Here is a 16,644-nt window from a genome sequence, read left to right on the forward strand (position 1 = left end):
GTACCTGTCAAGAGACGCGCAGCTGCATTCTGAACTACCTGAAGCCGGTAAAGAGACGAGTGTTGGAGGCCCAAGTAGAGGGAGTTACAGCAGTCCAGTCTGGATGTGATAAATGCGTGGATTTGGATTTTGGCTAAATCAAAAGCTTTGCTGTTGCTATAAAGTTAAGTTATAAATAAAAACCCATCATGATGCTATTTTTAAAAGCATCCACCTGGAACCTTTGTGCAGTGTAACAGATATTTTCATCTCGGGGTGTAAGAGCGTCTTACGGGTTTCTTGCCGACCACCATCCTCTCCACCGCCTGGACCTGGGACACGTGGTCATCGTTTGTCCTAAGCTCCCACTTCTGGATTCTTCCATAGATCGCCACCAGCAGGTCCCGGGGAATGTCTTGACCATTATCGACACCTGTTGGGATCACAGGTAAGAGTTTGACATGTATCTTTTGTGCAGGCACAATGTTTACTCCTGTTTTATCATCCGGTGCTTCCTTTCCTCAGTTCATCCACATGGCTGGCTGCTGTCTGCGACTGTGATCTCAGTGACTGTCTGTGCCATGCTTAGTCAGATTTGTTCCAGCTGTCGTCAGACAAAAATGTGTCATTCTCTAAAAATCTGACGTTAAGCGTTTTGGCTAAATTGATGAGTCACAGACAGAAACAGCACAAACACCAGCAAAGTTTCACTCTTAGCTTCAGAGCACACTGCAGTGCTGCACCGAGTGTTTCATTCTGGATCTCATCAGTTAAATGACATGAGAATGAACAGCAAACTGCTGTGTTGTTTTAGCCACATGCTAACGGTTAAATAATGCTTCAAGCGGATAAAAAATCCTTTAACATGGAGCGGACATTGTCCACACCAGGAGGAGGTCAAGAGGTTTCAGCCTCTTTCCTAAACTGTAGTTTTACCATTTATTTGTTGCAGGTTTATGAGGTTTTACATGACGACAGCCTGCAGCATTTCTGCTGCTCTCAGACTCAAACACTGATTTTAACATTTTACAGCCCTGCATCGTTTCAGACTGATTATGGGGGCGCTGCTATACGGACCACGCAGGTTCTTGATGAAGTCCTCGAGCTTCATCTTCCTCTCCGGCTTCACGTTGGGGCTGTACATGTCTGTGTTGAGGAGGATGATGGCAAAGGCCAGGATAAAGATGGTGTCTGGATTCTGGAACTGCCGGATCAGCACCGGGTTACAAACGCAGTATCGCTGACTGCAGAGCGAGAGAAAGGGGAGCATCACAAACTGCACAGACGACTCAGCTCTTTGATATTTGATCAAACCCTCCGCGACGCCGTTTAATACCTGAAGGCCTCCACCAGCCGCTCCACCCGCTGGGCTTCACCCTGAACTTTGATCTGAGCTTGGAACTTCCTCAGAGCGTCGTCCAGATCCATCCCTGAGAAATCCATCTCATCCAGGACACAGCTAAAGAAAGAGACAGAAAACGCTGATCATTATCCACAAACGCATTCCTTAAGCCTCGTCTTCACCTACTCCTGACAGCTCAGAGGCCTGTGAAGCAGGAGTCGGGGTTTAATGTGGTCCCTTCAGGTTTAAGGCTGTGTTTCAATACTATGAAGGTAGTTAATGATTCTCTGAGGTACATCACCGCTCATACCGCCTTACCTGGTGCAGAGCATGGTATGTTTAAGATAAGATATGAAACCACTGCCTATTGACCCACCAGTTCTCTGGAAAACAGTGTCAGCATTTCCAGAAGATCCCCCCGAGGTAGCAGGATGTCCTGAAGAGTTAGAGGTTATCTAAAGTCGTCTTTCTCAGTAAATATCAATAAAAAATACAAATCCGTGCATGGATGAATTTATTGGATGGGATGATATGATTCAACACAGTGATGTATTACAGGCTTTGTTCATGTTCTCAGTCATTTCTCTCAGACTGTGAGAGCTGCAGCTGAAACGATCTGTAAAAGCAGACTTAAGTCACTGGATACTTTAATTACAGTCAGATCTTTCTGTGCTGTTAATGATAAACACATTCACTGCCAGCTTTCCTCCCTGGCTTTAGATAGACTGCAGCTTTCTTTCTGCTTCACCACCCTGTGAAGGTATGTCTTTCAGCCCAGTCAAAGCTAAACTTTCACTGTTTTCAATAATTATCGCTCAGTTAGGACAAGCCTACCTTGTAACCACATAAACGCACACACCTGTCCACAGTAAAACATTCACTGAAAGGACTTTAACATTTGCACTCACTCAAGGACGTCTTTGTTGAACTGCTGCCGGCTTCCCAGAAACTCTCCGATCATCTGCCTGCTCAGGCCTTTCCTCTCCAGGATGAAGCGGGCGATGCCCACTGGCGTGTCTGACACAAACCCCCTCTCGATCAGGTACTGGATCCCCTTCTCTGGCTTCCTGTAGACCAGAGGAAACACGGCCTCTTAAGTTGTTTGCTCTGGGACTGAAATTCTTTTTATTGGTTGTCTTGTTTTTATTGGTTGCTCCGTTCTACGCTGCTGAGAAGTCTAATATTTTGGCTTTTTAAAATTCTGATACATAAAAAAAACTCCTCTAAACTTAGAAACTTAATTTCAGTAAAACATTCAGAGAGTCCAGAGAATTCTCTGTACACATGGGACCAGGTTAAAAACCAACACTGGATGGCAGTGCTCTCTTCAGCCCCTCCACACGATCTAACATTTAAAGCTAACATCTAACTTGTTATCAACAACAGTACGGGTAACTTAAACGTCTATGAAGGCATCATTAATGCTGAATGAAACATTCTAACAACACGACTCACTAACTTCCTCAGAGCGTCATCCAGACACTCTGAGGAAGTTCCAAGCTCACTATGTATTAACAGACCTCTCTGCATTGAATCATATCTGTTATTAACCTCTGTCTCTCTTCCACAGCATGTCTTTATCCTGTCTTCCTTCTCTCACCCCAACCAATCACAGCAGATGGCCCCGCCCCTCCCTGAGCCTGGTTCTGCTGGAGGTTTCTTCCTGTTAAAAGGGAGTTTTTCCTTCCCACTGTCGCCAAAGTGCTTGCTCATAGGGGGTCATATGATTGTTGGGTTTTTCTCTGTATGTATTATTGTAGGATCTTCTGTACAATATAAAGCGCCTTGAGGCGACTGTTATTGTGATTTGGAGCTGTAGAAATAAAATTAAATTGAATGACACTGCTGCTAACAGTGTGGGTGCTTATCTCTCCACCCCCCTGCTCAGAAATAAGGACACAACCAAGAAGGCTCTGAACTGTTGTCAGACGAAGAAGAGATGGTCTGACACTAAGCAGCCCTGATCGCACACTGGGGCTGGGTTACATATGTTGTTCTGTTTGCTGCAGTATGAGCAGACAGTTTCCTCCATGTTGTACTTTTGTGTCTGACATCAGGTGTTACTGATCTGACTTATGCCTGGATTCTTTGAACTCACAGGAGGCCGATTATTGCTCTGAGTCTTCTGGATTATGTTTGCAGACGTTCTTACTTGTTGAATAAGTTGAGTCCAATGCGGTACTGCCGCCGCTGCACCACGTCGTTGTTGAACGCAGGTGAGTCCCAGCTATGACGGCTCTCCCTTTGATAGGTCTGCTTTCCCAGCGCAGCTCCTCCGATTGGCTCCCGGAGGCTGTCGCGGGACGAGGAGCCGGAGCTGCAGTTGTTGACCGTTGTGTCATCGTTGGAGTTGGTGGTGGTGGAGTTGACGCTCTCGTTGTCTCCATCAGAGCAGAGCAGGTGGTGGTGGTGGAGGTGGGGGTGGTGAGCGTGGTGCTGCTGCGCCTCCATGCTTTGGAGCGCAGAGGAGGACGAGGACAGCGGCGAGGGCGTCAGCGGTGGCAGGGGGGAGAGAGGTGTGAGGGGCGGTACGGGAGATGGCAGCGGGGAAGAAGGGGGTTCGGGGTAAGCGTGAGGGAGGTGGTGGTGTTGATGGTGCAGGTGGTGGTAGTGGTGCTGGGCGAAGTGGTGAGCGTGCTGCATGTAAGGGCTGCCGCCGTGTCCGTGGTGCATGTGCATCATGTGATGCTGGGTGTACTGAGGGTGGTGGTCGAGGATGGTGGGGAGGTGGGGGATGGGTGAAGGGTGAGGGTGGGGGTGCTGGAGTGGGTGAGGGAGCGGGTGCGAGGGCAGGGTGCGGGCCGAAGGCATCGGCAGGGGGACGTTGGAGGGGCTGCGAGTCTGTCCCTGCGCCGTGGCGACCGAGCGGCCGTTGGGTTTGTGTTTGATGGTTCCCTGCGGAGATTCGGCTTCGCTGCTTCCTCCGCCTCCTCCTCCTCGCTCATCTTCTCCGCTTTCACCTTCCACTCCTCCCCCCCTCCTATCCCTCTCCCCACTTCCTCCCCGCTCGACTCCTGACGGCTCCTGTTCGTACACCAGGCGTCCGATAGACCCTCGCTCTGACCTGAAGATGGGAACGATACAATGAATTATGACTGCACATCTTCTAGTCACCTGATTCTAATGGAGCAAAGCGGTAATCATACTGACGGAGGATTGTAAGGATGTGGAATGGAAAAATACAGGCTGTTATATAAAGTAAAACTAGAGGTTGAGCCTATAAACATATGAGTAAAATCACTACATTAGAAACACAGCAGGGTTCAGGCACTTTAATAAAGTCTCACTTTCATTTAGACCTCCTTTAAAAGGTGAACGTAGCTTCCAGGCTTGACGGTGAAGTAGAGCTGGGCGATAGAACGAGAACGATATGTATCGCGAAATAACTTTTTCTCGATAGAAAAATTAAACTATTGCGATAGGCCTCACCGCTCTTGTTCTCTTAAAAAACATAAAAAAGAACAGCCAATCCAAATTAAGTAGCGCAGAGCCGAACCAATCCCAGCTGCAGCGTCACGTCACGTGACTTGTTACGTACAGCACAAGTGCCAAGCCGCACATGTGTATTTGTTTGGGAAGCCGCCAGCCGCCGTGCCGCCCGGGTAATGGAGGAAATGAGTGTTCCGACCAGAGAAAAATCAACCGAGAGCGTGACCGAAGAGAAAACAGATGATTTATTTTATTTTTAGAATTAATAATTGCCTTTTGTGTAGTTTGCAATATTTGCCTTTATTTATCTGAAAAAGTCTCATGTTCCTTAAGTACATCTACCCTGTTGAACTTATTATGGGAAATAAATATTTAAATCAAAACAAGCTGCTGATTATTTCACATTTTACTTGTGAGCAACGGCACATTTAAATCTTACAAATATAGTTATTTGGCTTATATCGTGATATAAATCGTTATCGCCTGAAATGAAAAAAACATATCGTGATAAACAATCTCATATCGCCCAGCTCTACCACGAATCATTCATTAAAGTTCCTGCAGTGTTTCTAAGGGTCAACAGTGACGAGCTGGAAGCTCATCTTTTAAATATGGACTTCATGTGTTCATGTGAAGTATTGACTAATTTCAAACGTCTTGCAGGAATTTTGTGTTTTGACCGTGCATGCGGCCTTGTCCTACAGCGCCCCCTGGTGAGGACGCTCGCGTCTGCGTCTGTTTTCATGCAGATTCTGAACGAGTTCATCCAGAAAGTGAAACGAGACGTTTAAGCTGACCTGTCGCTCATGTCCACTGAGCTGTCGCTGGGCGGTTCGATGGTCAGGACGGGGAGATGTCCTCCTCCTCCACCCCTGCCTCTGTACTCGCCCCGACACTCTGTGCAGGGGGTGCTGCTCCTCCGGCTCGTGTTGCTGCCTCCCTCCGTCTCCCTGCTGTCTTCTCTCCCCCCTGCACTTCCTCCTCCCCCTCCTCCCCAGTACTCTGTATCAGAGCTGGAGGCGGGACGGGACAGCGGCGAGGAGGGGAGGCAGCCTTCATCCATGTACAGGGTGACATCACTGAAGGAGGTAGCGGTGCTGTCCTCATGCATGGAGGCACCTCCTCCTGCCCCCGCCCTCCCCCCTCCTCCCCCCGTCCGGCCCGCAGCACGTTGGGAAGATGTCGTGCTGTTGCGCCACGCACACTGTCTGTAGTCTTCCTCCTCGTCTTCCTCCTCGTCCTCTTCCCCTTCTTCCTCCTCCTCTTCTTCCTCCTCATCGCCCTCCTCTTCGTCCTCGTCATCGTCCTCCTCTCCATCTCCTCCCGCTTCCTGTGAGTCTTCACGGCCGGACTGGCAGGTGAGGGAGTCGTCCATGGAGTCTGCCAAGGACTTAACCTGCAGTGCACGAACGTAACGTCACGACACAGAAAATACAGAGAAAATATAAAGAGAAAAAATATCCCGAGCTGACGATGAGAAGGTCAGAAGAAGAAAATCGCTGCACAACTCCTGTCAGGAGAAAGACGGCTGTGGAAATCTGCACTCATGTTTCTTTCTGTTTGTTTGACCTTTGCTGAGAGACGGCCAAGAATCTGCCGCAGGATGGGAAGAGACTCCCGGGGATCCGCTCTAATCACTTCTGATTCATTTTCATTTAGCTTCAGGAAACTCTGGGACATCCAGCACTTTATAACAGATATACAAGATATCATCTGAGTTAGGCTGACTTCTTTGTTAGTTTTTAATATAATATACATCTGTGTGTGTCATTTGCATAAAAAAGGATAAAATCATGTTTGCAAATGACATGAGTACTCGGAGGCACAAAAATGGAAGATGAGTCAGGAAAGGGGCAAAAACAGAAAATCGTTTCTGGTTAGGAAAGGATTAAAACGATTACTTTTCTGCTTATCAGGAAAAGAATGACTCCACCAATCCTCACACTGAGTGCCTCGCCTACGCGGATATTTATTTGTTCGGTTTTAGGCTCAAGGTAACAGTTCCTGCACAATCCTGCGGGCTTTTAATTTGAAACATCTACGCATACAAATATGTTAAGGTCCGCCTATTAGCATTTTCTAAAACTTTGAAACACATCTCCTGTCTCAGAGGACGGAGATTCCTCAGCATCCATTGGCCCCAATCAATGAACATTTACTTCCAAACCTGCACTTCAGTGACTGTTTCAGTGTTAATTGCTGCCCTGACAGCTGGGACAGCAGCTGCTAACAGTCCTGTAGTTGAAAGCTTGTTTGTGGGGCTCCACAGGGATCCTTGTCTGGGCCAATTCATTTTCCAATAATCGCGACTCTTTTAAGACCATCCAGCATTTAGCAGAGATTTTCTCCCTTTTAAACTCAGAATATTCAAACACTTCTAGAGGTTAACTGCTGAAAATAAAGCTTCCCCCAGATTCCTATTGTATTTACTGGCAACCTCTGATTTAGTAGCTTTATAAACCAAACTGAGCAGTTTTGTTTCAGCTTTGGAGAATCTCAAAGACTCAAAGACTTTAATAATCTAGATAGTATTATGTGTGAACTAAAAAATGTACAGATTATGACAAAATGAGTTTATTTTCATTGATCAGCAGCAAGTCTGAGATTACTTTTGAAACTTTACATATTACTTTTAAAAGGTCGGATGGTCCTGAGCTATAACTCAGACCTTTTGAGGACTTAAAAAGAAGCAACTGGACTTCTTTAGGTTCATGAAGGTGTTTTACTCGATAAACTTCACCAAGCAGACACACCTATGGCATCAATTTCAAAATCCTACGTCACCTCGTTGTCAAGTTATTTCATTCACAAGATTTTCAGAAGATTTGACCTCTGAACTCAGGTAGGCCAAGGTTACTTAGATCTGAACTCGTCTAAGAGTTTTAGTAGCTACACCTATGGCATCAATTTGAAGATTCTAAGTTGCCTCGTTTTACGTTGCAGCCCCCCCCCGCTCTGTCCACGCAGCCCCCGCCCATCCATCCACCCATCCTTGCAGCTTGGTGGGGTAATAACAATACCCCCACATCCTTTTTTGCCTGAGGAATAATAATTACTATGTATCAACAAACTCTTTTATGAATGAATTATAATTATATTCCTTTATTGTAATAATGCTGTGCACGTTTTGCACATGTGTACTTCAGACCGTGTTCTTTAAACATTTTTCATGACTGTTGAAGATGCTCAAACATCTCTACCTGCTTAGAGAAGGAGTCGTCCACATCTCCGGCGTCCTCTGAGCCCTGCTGACCTGGCGGTCCCTGACCCTGTGGTTGACGCTCATCAAATGAGTACTGCAGCCACCGAAGAAACAACGCATCATTAGAACAAACCGAGCAGAACCTGGTGTGTTTCATTATGTGCTTTTTTACAAGTGTGTGTGAGAGTGTGTGTACCTGCATCCTCATGTTGGACAGGATAATGCGGCGGGTCATCCTGCTCTCTGAGGCGGAGCTGCGAAGCCTCTCAAAGTTCTTGTTCATGCGATACTGCCTGAACGCCGTCTGGATCGTCTTCGCTGCCCGCCGGGACACGAACGGGCCCCCGTACTTCCTCTCAAGCATCTCCACCTATCAGGCCGTACGATCACGCAACCAAACAGAGAGGGAAGAGCAGAAACGATCTTTGCATTTACAGGAAACATGAAACAAAACAGCAGAAACTTTCAGCGAACCTTTGTGATGTTGCGTGTTACGATGTGTGTAGTTTTGTGTTTTTAGTGAGTAAACCGAAAATTATTACACCGCTCGGCACATCTGACGGTTCCTAAACTGCAGTGGAAACAAAAGGAGCACGGACCAATAAGGAGGTTTGTTAAATGACGCCTCGTGCCTCCAAAGGCAGCTCTGCTCCTTAGCTGCTAACATTTCTAACTATATACCTTTACTTTTGCTTCATTTGAAAGTAAATACATATTATTTCACTAATTTTTCTCTTCCCTATGTAAACCTCCTTATTGGTCCATGCTCCACGTTGCTGTGTCTCTGCCTCTGTGTGCATTACGGATAAAAGGAAGGGCAGAAAATAAAGGTGTCCTGATGTGTCCTCTACCCTGCGGGTGATTGAAAAGGCTGCTTTGTAATGGAGGCGATTACATGGAAAACCTCTCACAGGAACCGCTCCAGTGGTGTTTTTAGAGGTGTTACTTATGAGGCCGACTTGTTGTGGCATTGTACCTTCTTGTCCTGGAGGTCTGTAGAGAGCTCATAGCTGTCAGATAGAGCCTTGCAGCGTTTGCTCTCCTCCTCCTCTTGCTTGCGGAGCGCCAGGCTGGCTGGCTGGTGTCGGCTGCGCTGAGCCCAGGCGAGGCTCGCTGGGCTGGGGGGCTCGCTGGGTGAGCTGCCCTGGAAGAGGACATGATGAGAAGACATGTAATCAGATTTGATTTACTTCTGCTTTTATTTATTCAGGGTAACTTCAGGGAGACAGTACACATAATCCACTGATACAGGTTTTACTGTCAGACTGTTAATTTGGTCAACAAAAAAAAGTAAAGGGTTTAGTTTAATAAGCTCTCAGCCGAACGTTGGATTAAAAAAAGAGATCAATGTGTGTAATTTATTCGTTGGAATAATTTGATCCACGGTTTGAGCTCTGGACCTCTGTCATACAGCATCAACATCTGTTCCCCTGCCCCGGTGACCCACGAGATATCGCTGCTGTTTCAACCATGTTTGCTGGTTTAGATCAACTTTGTGTTCATTTGAAGCGAGCCCTTCCACCTTAAATGTCCCACTACAGCAGAACGGGGCCACCGAGCTCTTCACAGAGGGGATTAGGATTTTTACAAATGTGGCTGAAGGCGACACCTCCTTTCATAAGCTTCAGAATAAACTTCAGACACCTTTAGTAGCTGCAGATAGACGGTGCATGTGTTTTAGGGTCGGTACCTGTGTATGTGTGTGGGAGGCTCCCAGGGGCCCACCGGAGGAGGGAGAGCCGTAGGGGTCACAGGGGCTGGAGAGGGGGCTGTTGCTATAGCGATGGAAGGGAGGTGGATGGCCAAAGGATGAATCAGAAAAGGTGAGTGCCTCCGGACACTGAGAGTCGCCCTCCACACTGCGAGGAAAGAGACAAAAACACGAGGAGAACGAGAGGACGGGTTATCCATCTGCAGATGCTGCTGATTTCAGGTGAAATCACGCTGAAATAATGAAACAGAAGGTGGGAGAGAAGCTGTGGGATACAGAGAAGGAGGAGGAAACTTGATCCAAACAACTGAGAACAGAATCAGGACGGCAAGAAGGCGGAAGAATGGACTTAAAGAAAAGGAAAAGAAGAAAGGAAATCTGTTGGACAGATGGTGAGGTGGGGAGGAAGAGAAGGGAAAGGAAGGAAAGGAGGTTAAAGAGCAAACTGGAAGAAAGGGAAAAGAGAAAGATGAATAGATTCAGATAAAATAGCTGCACACTGACTAAACCGGACAAACTGACAGAACAAACCACACTTTACCAGAGTGTCAAACCTGACAAACTGGACCAAACCAGAGCAAACTGGCCTAATCCTGACTGCAATGAACTGGAACGAGTTTGTTCAAATCGACCATAATCAGATAAATCTCTGCCTCCATCTCACTCCATCACACCAACACTCTGCAGGTCCTTTTTCACTATATCCATGAATCTTCTCTCAGATCTTCCTGTTTTCCTCCCGCCCGGCAGCTTCATCCTCATCATCCCTCTGTCCAGAATATCCACCTCCAAAAATCAAACCACAAAACTGGACCTTACATAAAAACAAACTAAACACATCAAAAGGGTCAAATTAAACCCTTTGAACAGAGTCAATCACAGTTACAACCCAAACACAGTGGAACAAAAGTTCAACTGCACCTAACTGGGTCTAAGCTTGAAGAAACCCAGCAAAACCATCCATCCATCCATCCGTTCATCCATCCGTCCATCCATCCATCCATCCATCCATCCATCCATTCATCCATCCATTCGTCCATCCATCCATCCATCCATCCATTCGTCCATCCATCCATTCGTCCATCCATCCATCTATCCATTCGTCCATCCATCCATCTATCCATTCATCCATCCATCCATCCATTCGTCCGTCCGTCCATCCGTCCATCCATCCATTCATCCATCCATCCATTCGTCCATCTATCCATTCGTCCATCCGTCCATCCATCCATCCATCCATCTATCCATTCATCCATCCATCCATCCATCTATCCATTCATCCATCCATTCGTCCGTCCATCCGTCCATCCATCCATTCATCCATCCATCCATTCGTCCATCTATCCATTCGTCCATCCGTCCATCCATCCATCCATCCATCTATCCATTCATCCATCCATCCATCCATCTATCCATTCATCCATCCATCCATCCATCCATCCATCCATCCATCCATCCATCCATCCATCCGTCCATCTTCTTCCACTTATCCAGCTGACAGGCTCCAGACTAAACAGAACTAAAGCAAACAAAAGCAATGAATCAAACCAGTTAAACAAAGCCAATAGGAATTTGGCTTAACCCAGAATAAAATGGACTAAAACCGGAAAAGTGGAATAAAAGAGCAGCTGGTGCTAATCTGGCCTAAGTGGAACAACCCAGTCTGAACAAATCACAGATTCAGATGAAGTGGACCAAATCAAACCAAATGGGATGTTCAGACCAACACATGGAAAGTTAGGGAAAAGACTTAATCCAGAGTAAAACCAAATAAAACACTCTTCTTTTCTGTCTTTCGGCCTACTCCCATTCAGAGGGAGTTCTTTCTCCCCACTGACTCCAAATGACTGATTGGGATTCTCTTTCATGTTTTATGGATTTAGCTGCACACTCACATTGAAATCACTTTTAATTGGCCAAACAAAAACAACGTGGAACAATTGGATCAAAGCAGAATAAACAGAAAAAGGGACAAAACAAAACCACGTTTCCTGAACTACCTGTCATGAACTGGGTTAATCCAGATGAAACTGGACAAAATGTATTAGACCATCATACTGTGGTCACCTAGCAGTTCACTGTGTTTAATGCCTCAACAGAGACGTCTCGGACAGACTGATGCAGATTACTGCTAAGAGAAACGCTGCGACACAGAAAATCAATCAACTTATTGATAAATAAAGGAGACGAAGAGAGAAGAGAAAAGAGGAGCAATCTATGCGACGGGCGTGTGTTTCATCATCAAAGAGGCTCTTCAGTGTTAATCTAAGACACCCGTGAAGCTGGCACAGAAGCTAACGTGGGCAGTGCCAAGCTAGCAAACACACACACACACACACACACACACGCACGCGCACACACACACACACACACACACACAGAGTCACATGAGGGTGACTCATGGCAACAGCAGTGTGAGTGTGTGTGTATGTGTGTGTGTGTGGGTGTACAGTATATGTGAATGTGGGTGTGCAGTGCGTGTTTGCGAGAAGCACAGCGTGAGTGTGTGGGAGACAATGTGTGTGTCTGTGTGTTTGCACAGCTAGCTTTATGAGGACCGAAGTGAGTTTAAGACCTTGGGAAAAGGACATTTCTTTCAAAGTGAGGACGTTCAAATCAGTCCTCTCTTCAGGACTGTTTGACGGGTTCAGATCACAGACTGTGTGAAACTCGTGGTCACAGTGGAGTCACCCACTGGTTTCTGAAATCTCATTTTGCAAACTCCGCTTTAGCTTGATGGCTGTTTTCATCCTGATTTTACTGAAAACAGAGGCGACAGTCTTTGGATGAAGGGTAGAGTGGAGAAAAGGGAGAACACCAGCAAGCCTGGTTAGATGCATCGATGCATTGCAAAGACACAGACACCTGCTAAATAACATCTAGATAAGCATGCAATTACCTCACAACAAGTCATTTTGAAGCCATATTATTTGTCAGAACAGAGTCTAATTAAGTGGCTCAAATTAGCGGAGCTGAAAGTTGTTATAAAGACAGAAATTAGCTATAGACACCACAACATGTTGCAGTGTATCAGGCTGTAACGTGTTTATTTCTGCTGTGTTTTTAACGTCCGAGTCTCATGTTTGAAGCCAGATTCAAGTGGACGTTAGAGGAACTGCAATTTTTGACACTGGGTTTATGTCAGCGACGGGCCCCACGCAAACGGTGACTAGCCTGCCACTGAAGTCCACCGAAGCAACTTGAGGCAGCTTTTACTTTGTGCATCTGACTCAAAGTAGCGTCCATAGTTATTAAAGTGTGTCTGCAGCTGAAATACTGAGGCCAGTGTGTGGCAAGGAAAACGTGACTGATTCGTATTAACAAGCCAAAAGTGCAGCAAGAAAAAACACCAAGCATCACACCACTACTAGTCCTGACTATATGCACAAGGCAGGTGGGTCCACTGATTCACGCCGCAGACAGCGAATCCTGAGCTGTCAACAACAGGCGTGCAGCCTCATCAGGCCGCACTGATTTGTTTAGCTCAGGTGAGCCTTTGCATCATATATCTGCTTCGACCTGTGCAGGGCTAAGAGATGTGCAGAGATGCTTTTCTGCTCAACACTCTTATAAAGAGTGACGCTCAGGCAGTACTCAGAGATCCTGACGCCTCATTTTTCCCATTCTGACGTTTGTGGACATTCACCGAAGCTCCTGGCACGTATCTGCATCCCTTCATGCACAAAGCCACATGTTTGGATATGACCGAATAACTCAAGTCAGTTTATTTATGAGCACTTTTAAGAACAAGTGTTGACCAAAGTGCTGCATAACAGAACATAAATAAATGAAAGAAAAATGAAATGTCAAGATTTAAAGATGCGAGTTTTAATTGCCCAGACTGTTCTGAAGTTTAAGGGCATGTTTTCATCTGTGAAACTAGAAGTGTCTGCTCAGCTGACCTCAGTGATCTTTTGGGAACATGCATTGTTAAAAGGTCAGAAAGGTAAGAAGGCATTTAAAGACTTAAAAACCAACAATTGGAAATAAAGTATCGAATTTCAGGAGCAGGACCACGCTGCCAAACACGCTGTTTCCGGTTCTCATCTATATACGTCTCCCCCAGTTCTACAAGCTGTTCATTCTCATTTACATGCCCCCACCCCCCCCAAAACAGGAAACTGGTGCACCGTCAGGAGTTGCAGATGAGAAAGCAGAACTGAGTGATTTACAGAGGTCTGAACAGTCTCACTTTAGTTTTTCACTTGTTCAGGTTCAACGAGTTTAGCGCCAGCCATGATTTCATGGCAGCGAGTCCAGCAAAGCTGTCAGAGGAGCCGTGGTACGCAGACAGATTTGTGAGTCAGATGCATAACAAGGAAATTCAATTCCATATTTTTGGAAAATTGAAATCAGGAGCATAGAAAGTGAAAAGAGTACAGGACCAAGAATGGAGGTCATGAGAGTGGAGCAGGTGATGATGAAAACCCACCAACGTGACAGAAAAACCTCTGCCTGTGAAACACACACATCTCTAACACACATCTCTGCGGTGCACAGACCAGGAAACACGATGCACTGTATCGAATGCAGCAGCTGAAAGCATGAAAATGGTTGAATCTCCAATTACTAAAAGATCATCAAAAACCTTTCAAAGTGCTGATTTTGTGCTGCGAAACTGGACTGAAATATTTCAGTCTGATATTCGTGTCAGGTATTTATTTCCATCGGGGCCTGGAGATGGTGGAAAACAACTTTCTCCAGTATCTTAGACAGAAAGGGCAGCTTAGGGATCGGCCTAAAGCTTCTTTGACAGACGGCAGAATGATGGCATGTTTAAAACTCAGCAGTCCCTGACAGCGTCCAAGACCTCGTTGTACAGATGGGACATCTAGGGAGCACACAGCAGGCTTCAGATGACCGATCACTTCAGAAAAAGTCTCAAAGGGGTCAAAATCAGCAAAATATTTGGGGAACAGGAAGATCACAGTCAGGGGGAGTGATGTGAGACCTTATACCTGCAACGTTATCACCTATAACTGCTGATAAGTTTATTAGAGATAAGGGCAGAAAAATACTTCTGCTCTTCTGCAACTTTGTAATTAAACACGTCAAACTTTAACAAGGAAATCTGAAGTTGACCCATTAGCTCTCCAACCAATAAGCAGGTGTTCCTCTGCTCTCCTCAGCCAGCCGAGGATGAGCCAGATGTAGGTGAGGAGAGGTGTGTTTGATTTATATCCCAGCTGTGCGCTGAGCCCCGCGCCTCTTTTGGCAGGCTGCTACACTTCACTGAGGTCAGACGGTAAACTTCAGGTGACCCTGACATTAGAAACCATCACATCTGCGCCAGATTCTGCTTTGCAAACTTCTATCTCTGGAAATTTCTCCTTCCAACTCTTAACTGGGAAAAACTGGTTTGCAATTCACAGGTCTGGAACGTGTCTCTGTGAAGAAATGAAATATTTGAACTGGATGTTTTTGCATTTAACATCTTTAATGACAACTGCAGAAATCAGAAGGAAACCATCTGCTTTAAATAGTTTCAAACATTCATGTCTTGGTAGGGTTTTCCTTGTTCTGTTGTGTTTGTCTGCATTCTCTTAAAAACAATGAAGTTAACGGCTCTCATCTTGTGCGTGTGTTCAAAGCCGCCTCCCCAAAATGCATTTGCTTAGCAACACGATCCGGTTACACAATTTTCCTTCTATCGAACTACGCCACCAGCTGTGCCACTACAGGAGGATGCCTCCATCCACAACCAGCGGCTGACGCCTGCGACAGTGACAGGATGTAAATCCCGATGACTCTCCCACGCTTCAGAGCTGGAGGGTTTATTAGCGGCACGCTCCTTCTGGTTGGGGAATGTCGCCGCTGGAAAACAAACATTTCCTGCATGAAACTGCTCAGAGCAAGGTTGGACATCAAGATGAATAAAAGCACCGGACATAAGACACATAAATCTGAATTTAGGGGTGAGCTGGAACTTTATTCGTTATGGAGCATTTAGGATTTTGCCGATATTGTGATTATGAATACTTCCTAGAACTACTTACTCCCACCCCTCCCCCCAGGGACTCCCCAGATAATGTTGTTATCTAACATTATGTCTTTGCATCGTCTCCTCCTGCGCAGCAAACAGCACAGATTACATGAAAGACTCCAACATAATTGACTGCAGCCTGGCTCTGCGAGTCGTGCACGGAGGCTGTTTGCAGGCTTGTGGTAAATCCTGCTGTACAGACGTGGAGGTGGGTGGTGGGGGGGTCTGAGCTGTATATCTATAGAAGATGGACCTGATACTGGTGGATGTGAGCCGCTCAGTATTAAGACACTAAAAAATGAATAAATAAAAATACTGCAGTGTTTTTTCCTCAGTGTTGTTCAGCTTGACTTGCAGAAAAAAAGCTATCGCAGAGAATTTCATAGATTTCTCCGAGTATGAGATCCAGGACGTGAAGTTACATATGCATAATGTAAAAGACAGAAGAGTGAAGCACCCTATTGGCTGAAAGTGTCTGTGATAAACTCTCAGCTGTGTTTGTGATGTTGGTGCATTTTGAATTATCTGACAAGTAGTATGGCTTCCTTGATAAAGACTGTCCAAGCTGTGGGTGAATTTCTAGCATCACATTCGTGTGTTTCTTAGCACTAATTAACAGATTGGTGTGCATGTGGGATGCACCCAGTCTGTGGATGCTGTTTATGGATGCTGCTCACTGCACGCCGCCTCTAAAACCCAACACGGTAACGGCCAAAACACTGAAGCTGAGGCGTCACAGCGGGACAAATGGAGAACATCGATCTCTTACACACAGCTTAGAGCGCTCTACTTTCTCTTTTAACCTCCTAGGACCTGCAGTCCACATATGTGGACATCACATTTTGGGTTATTTAGACCAAAATACTCAATTTTGCTCTACATGGGCCTGATATCCACTAACGAGGACATTATGCTGCTACTGTTCTATCAAAATTGTAAACTAATATCCTCATTTGTGGCTCTTATTTTTCTTAAAAACAAAGGTAAGGTAAAAAAAA

The 16,644-nt window shown here is 45.9% G+C and overlaps 1 protein-coding gene across 1 annotated transcript in view; it reads right to left on the reverse strand.

The window, feature by feature from the left end:
- LOC146685240 (IQ motif and SEC7 domain-containing protein 2-like) overlaps window positions 1-16,644 on the reverse strand; it is a 173,579-nt gene that overhangs the window by 23,965 nt on the left and 132,970 nt on the right. Inside the window, exons 3-12 of the mRNA XM_085444977.1 lie at window positions 9,643-9,811; window positions 8,929-9,096; window positions 8,149-8,322; window positions 7,951-8,046; window positions 5,548-6,146; window positions 3,474-4,385; window positions 2,230-2,388; window positions 1,316-1,438; window positions 1,057-1,223; window positions 273-412 (exon numbers count right to left, since the gene is read on the reverse strand). Coding sequence (XP_085301103.1) covers window positions 273-412; window positions 1,057-1,223; window positions 1,316-1,438; window positions 2,230-2,388; window positions 3,474-4,385; window positions 5,548-6,146; window positions 7,951-8,046; window positions 8,149-8,322; window positions 8,929-9,096; window positions 9,643-9,811 — 2,707 coding nt within the window. The remainder of the gene's footprint in view (window positions 1-272; window positions 413-1,056; window positions 1,224-1,315; window positions 1,439-2,229; window positions 2,389-3,473; window positions 4,386-5,547; window positions 6,147-7,950; window positions 8,047-8,148; window positions 8,323-8,928; window positions 9,097-9,642; window positions 9,812-16,644) is intronic.

This window comes from Copadichromis virginalis, linkage group LG20 (assembly GCF_057382275.1).
Source record: "Copadichromis virginalis isolate Kocher_CV1m ecotype Utaka linkage group LG20, C_Virginalis_male_GT1.1, whole genome shotgun sequence".
In the NCBI taxonomy this organism is placed as follows: Eukaryota; Metazoa; Chordata; class Actinopteri; order Cichliformes; family Cichlidae; genus Copadichromis; species Copadichromis virginalis.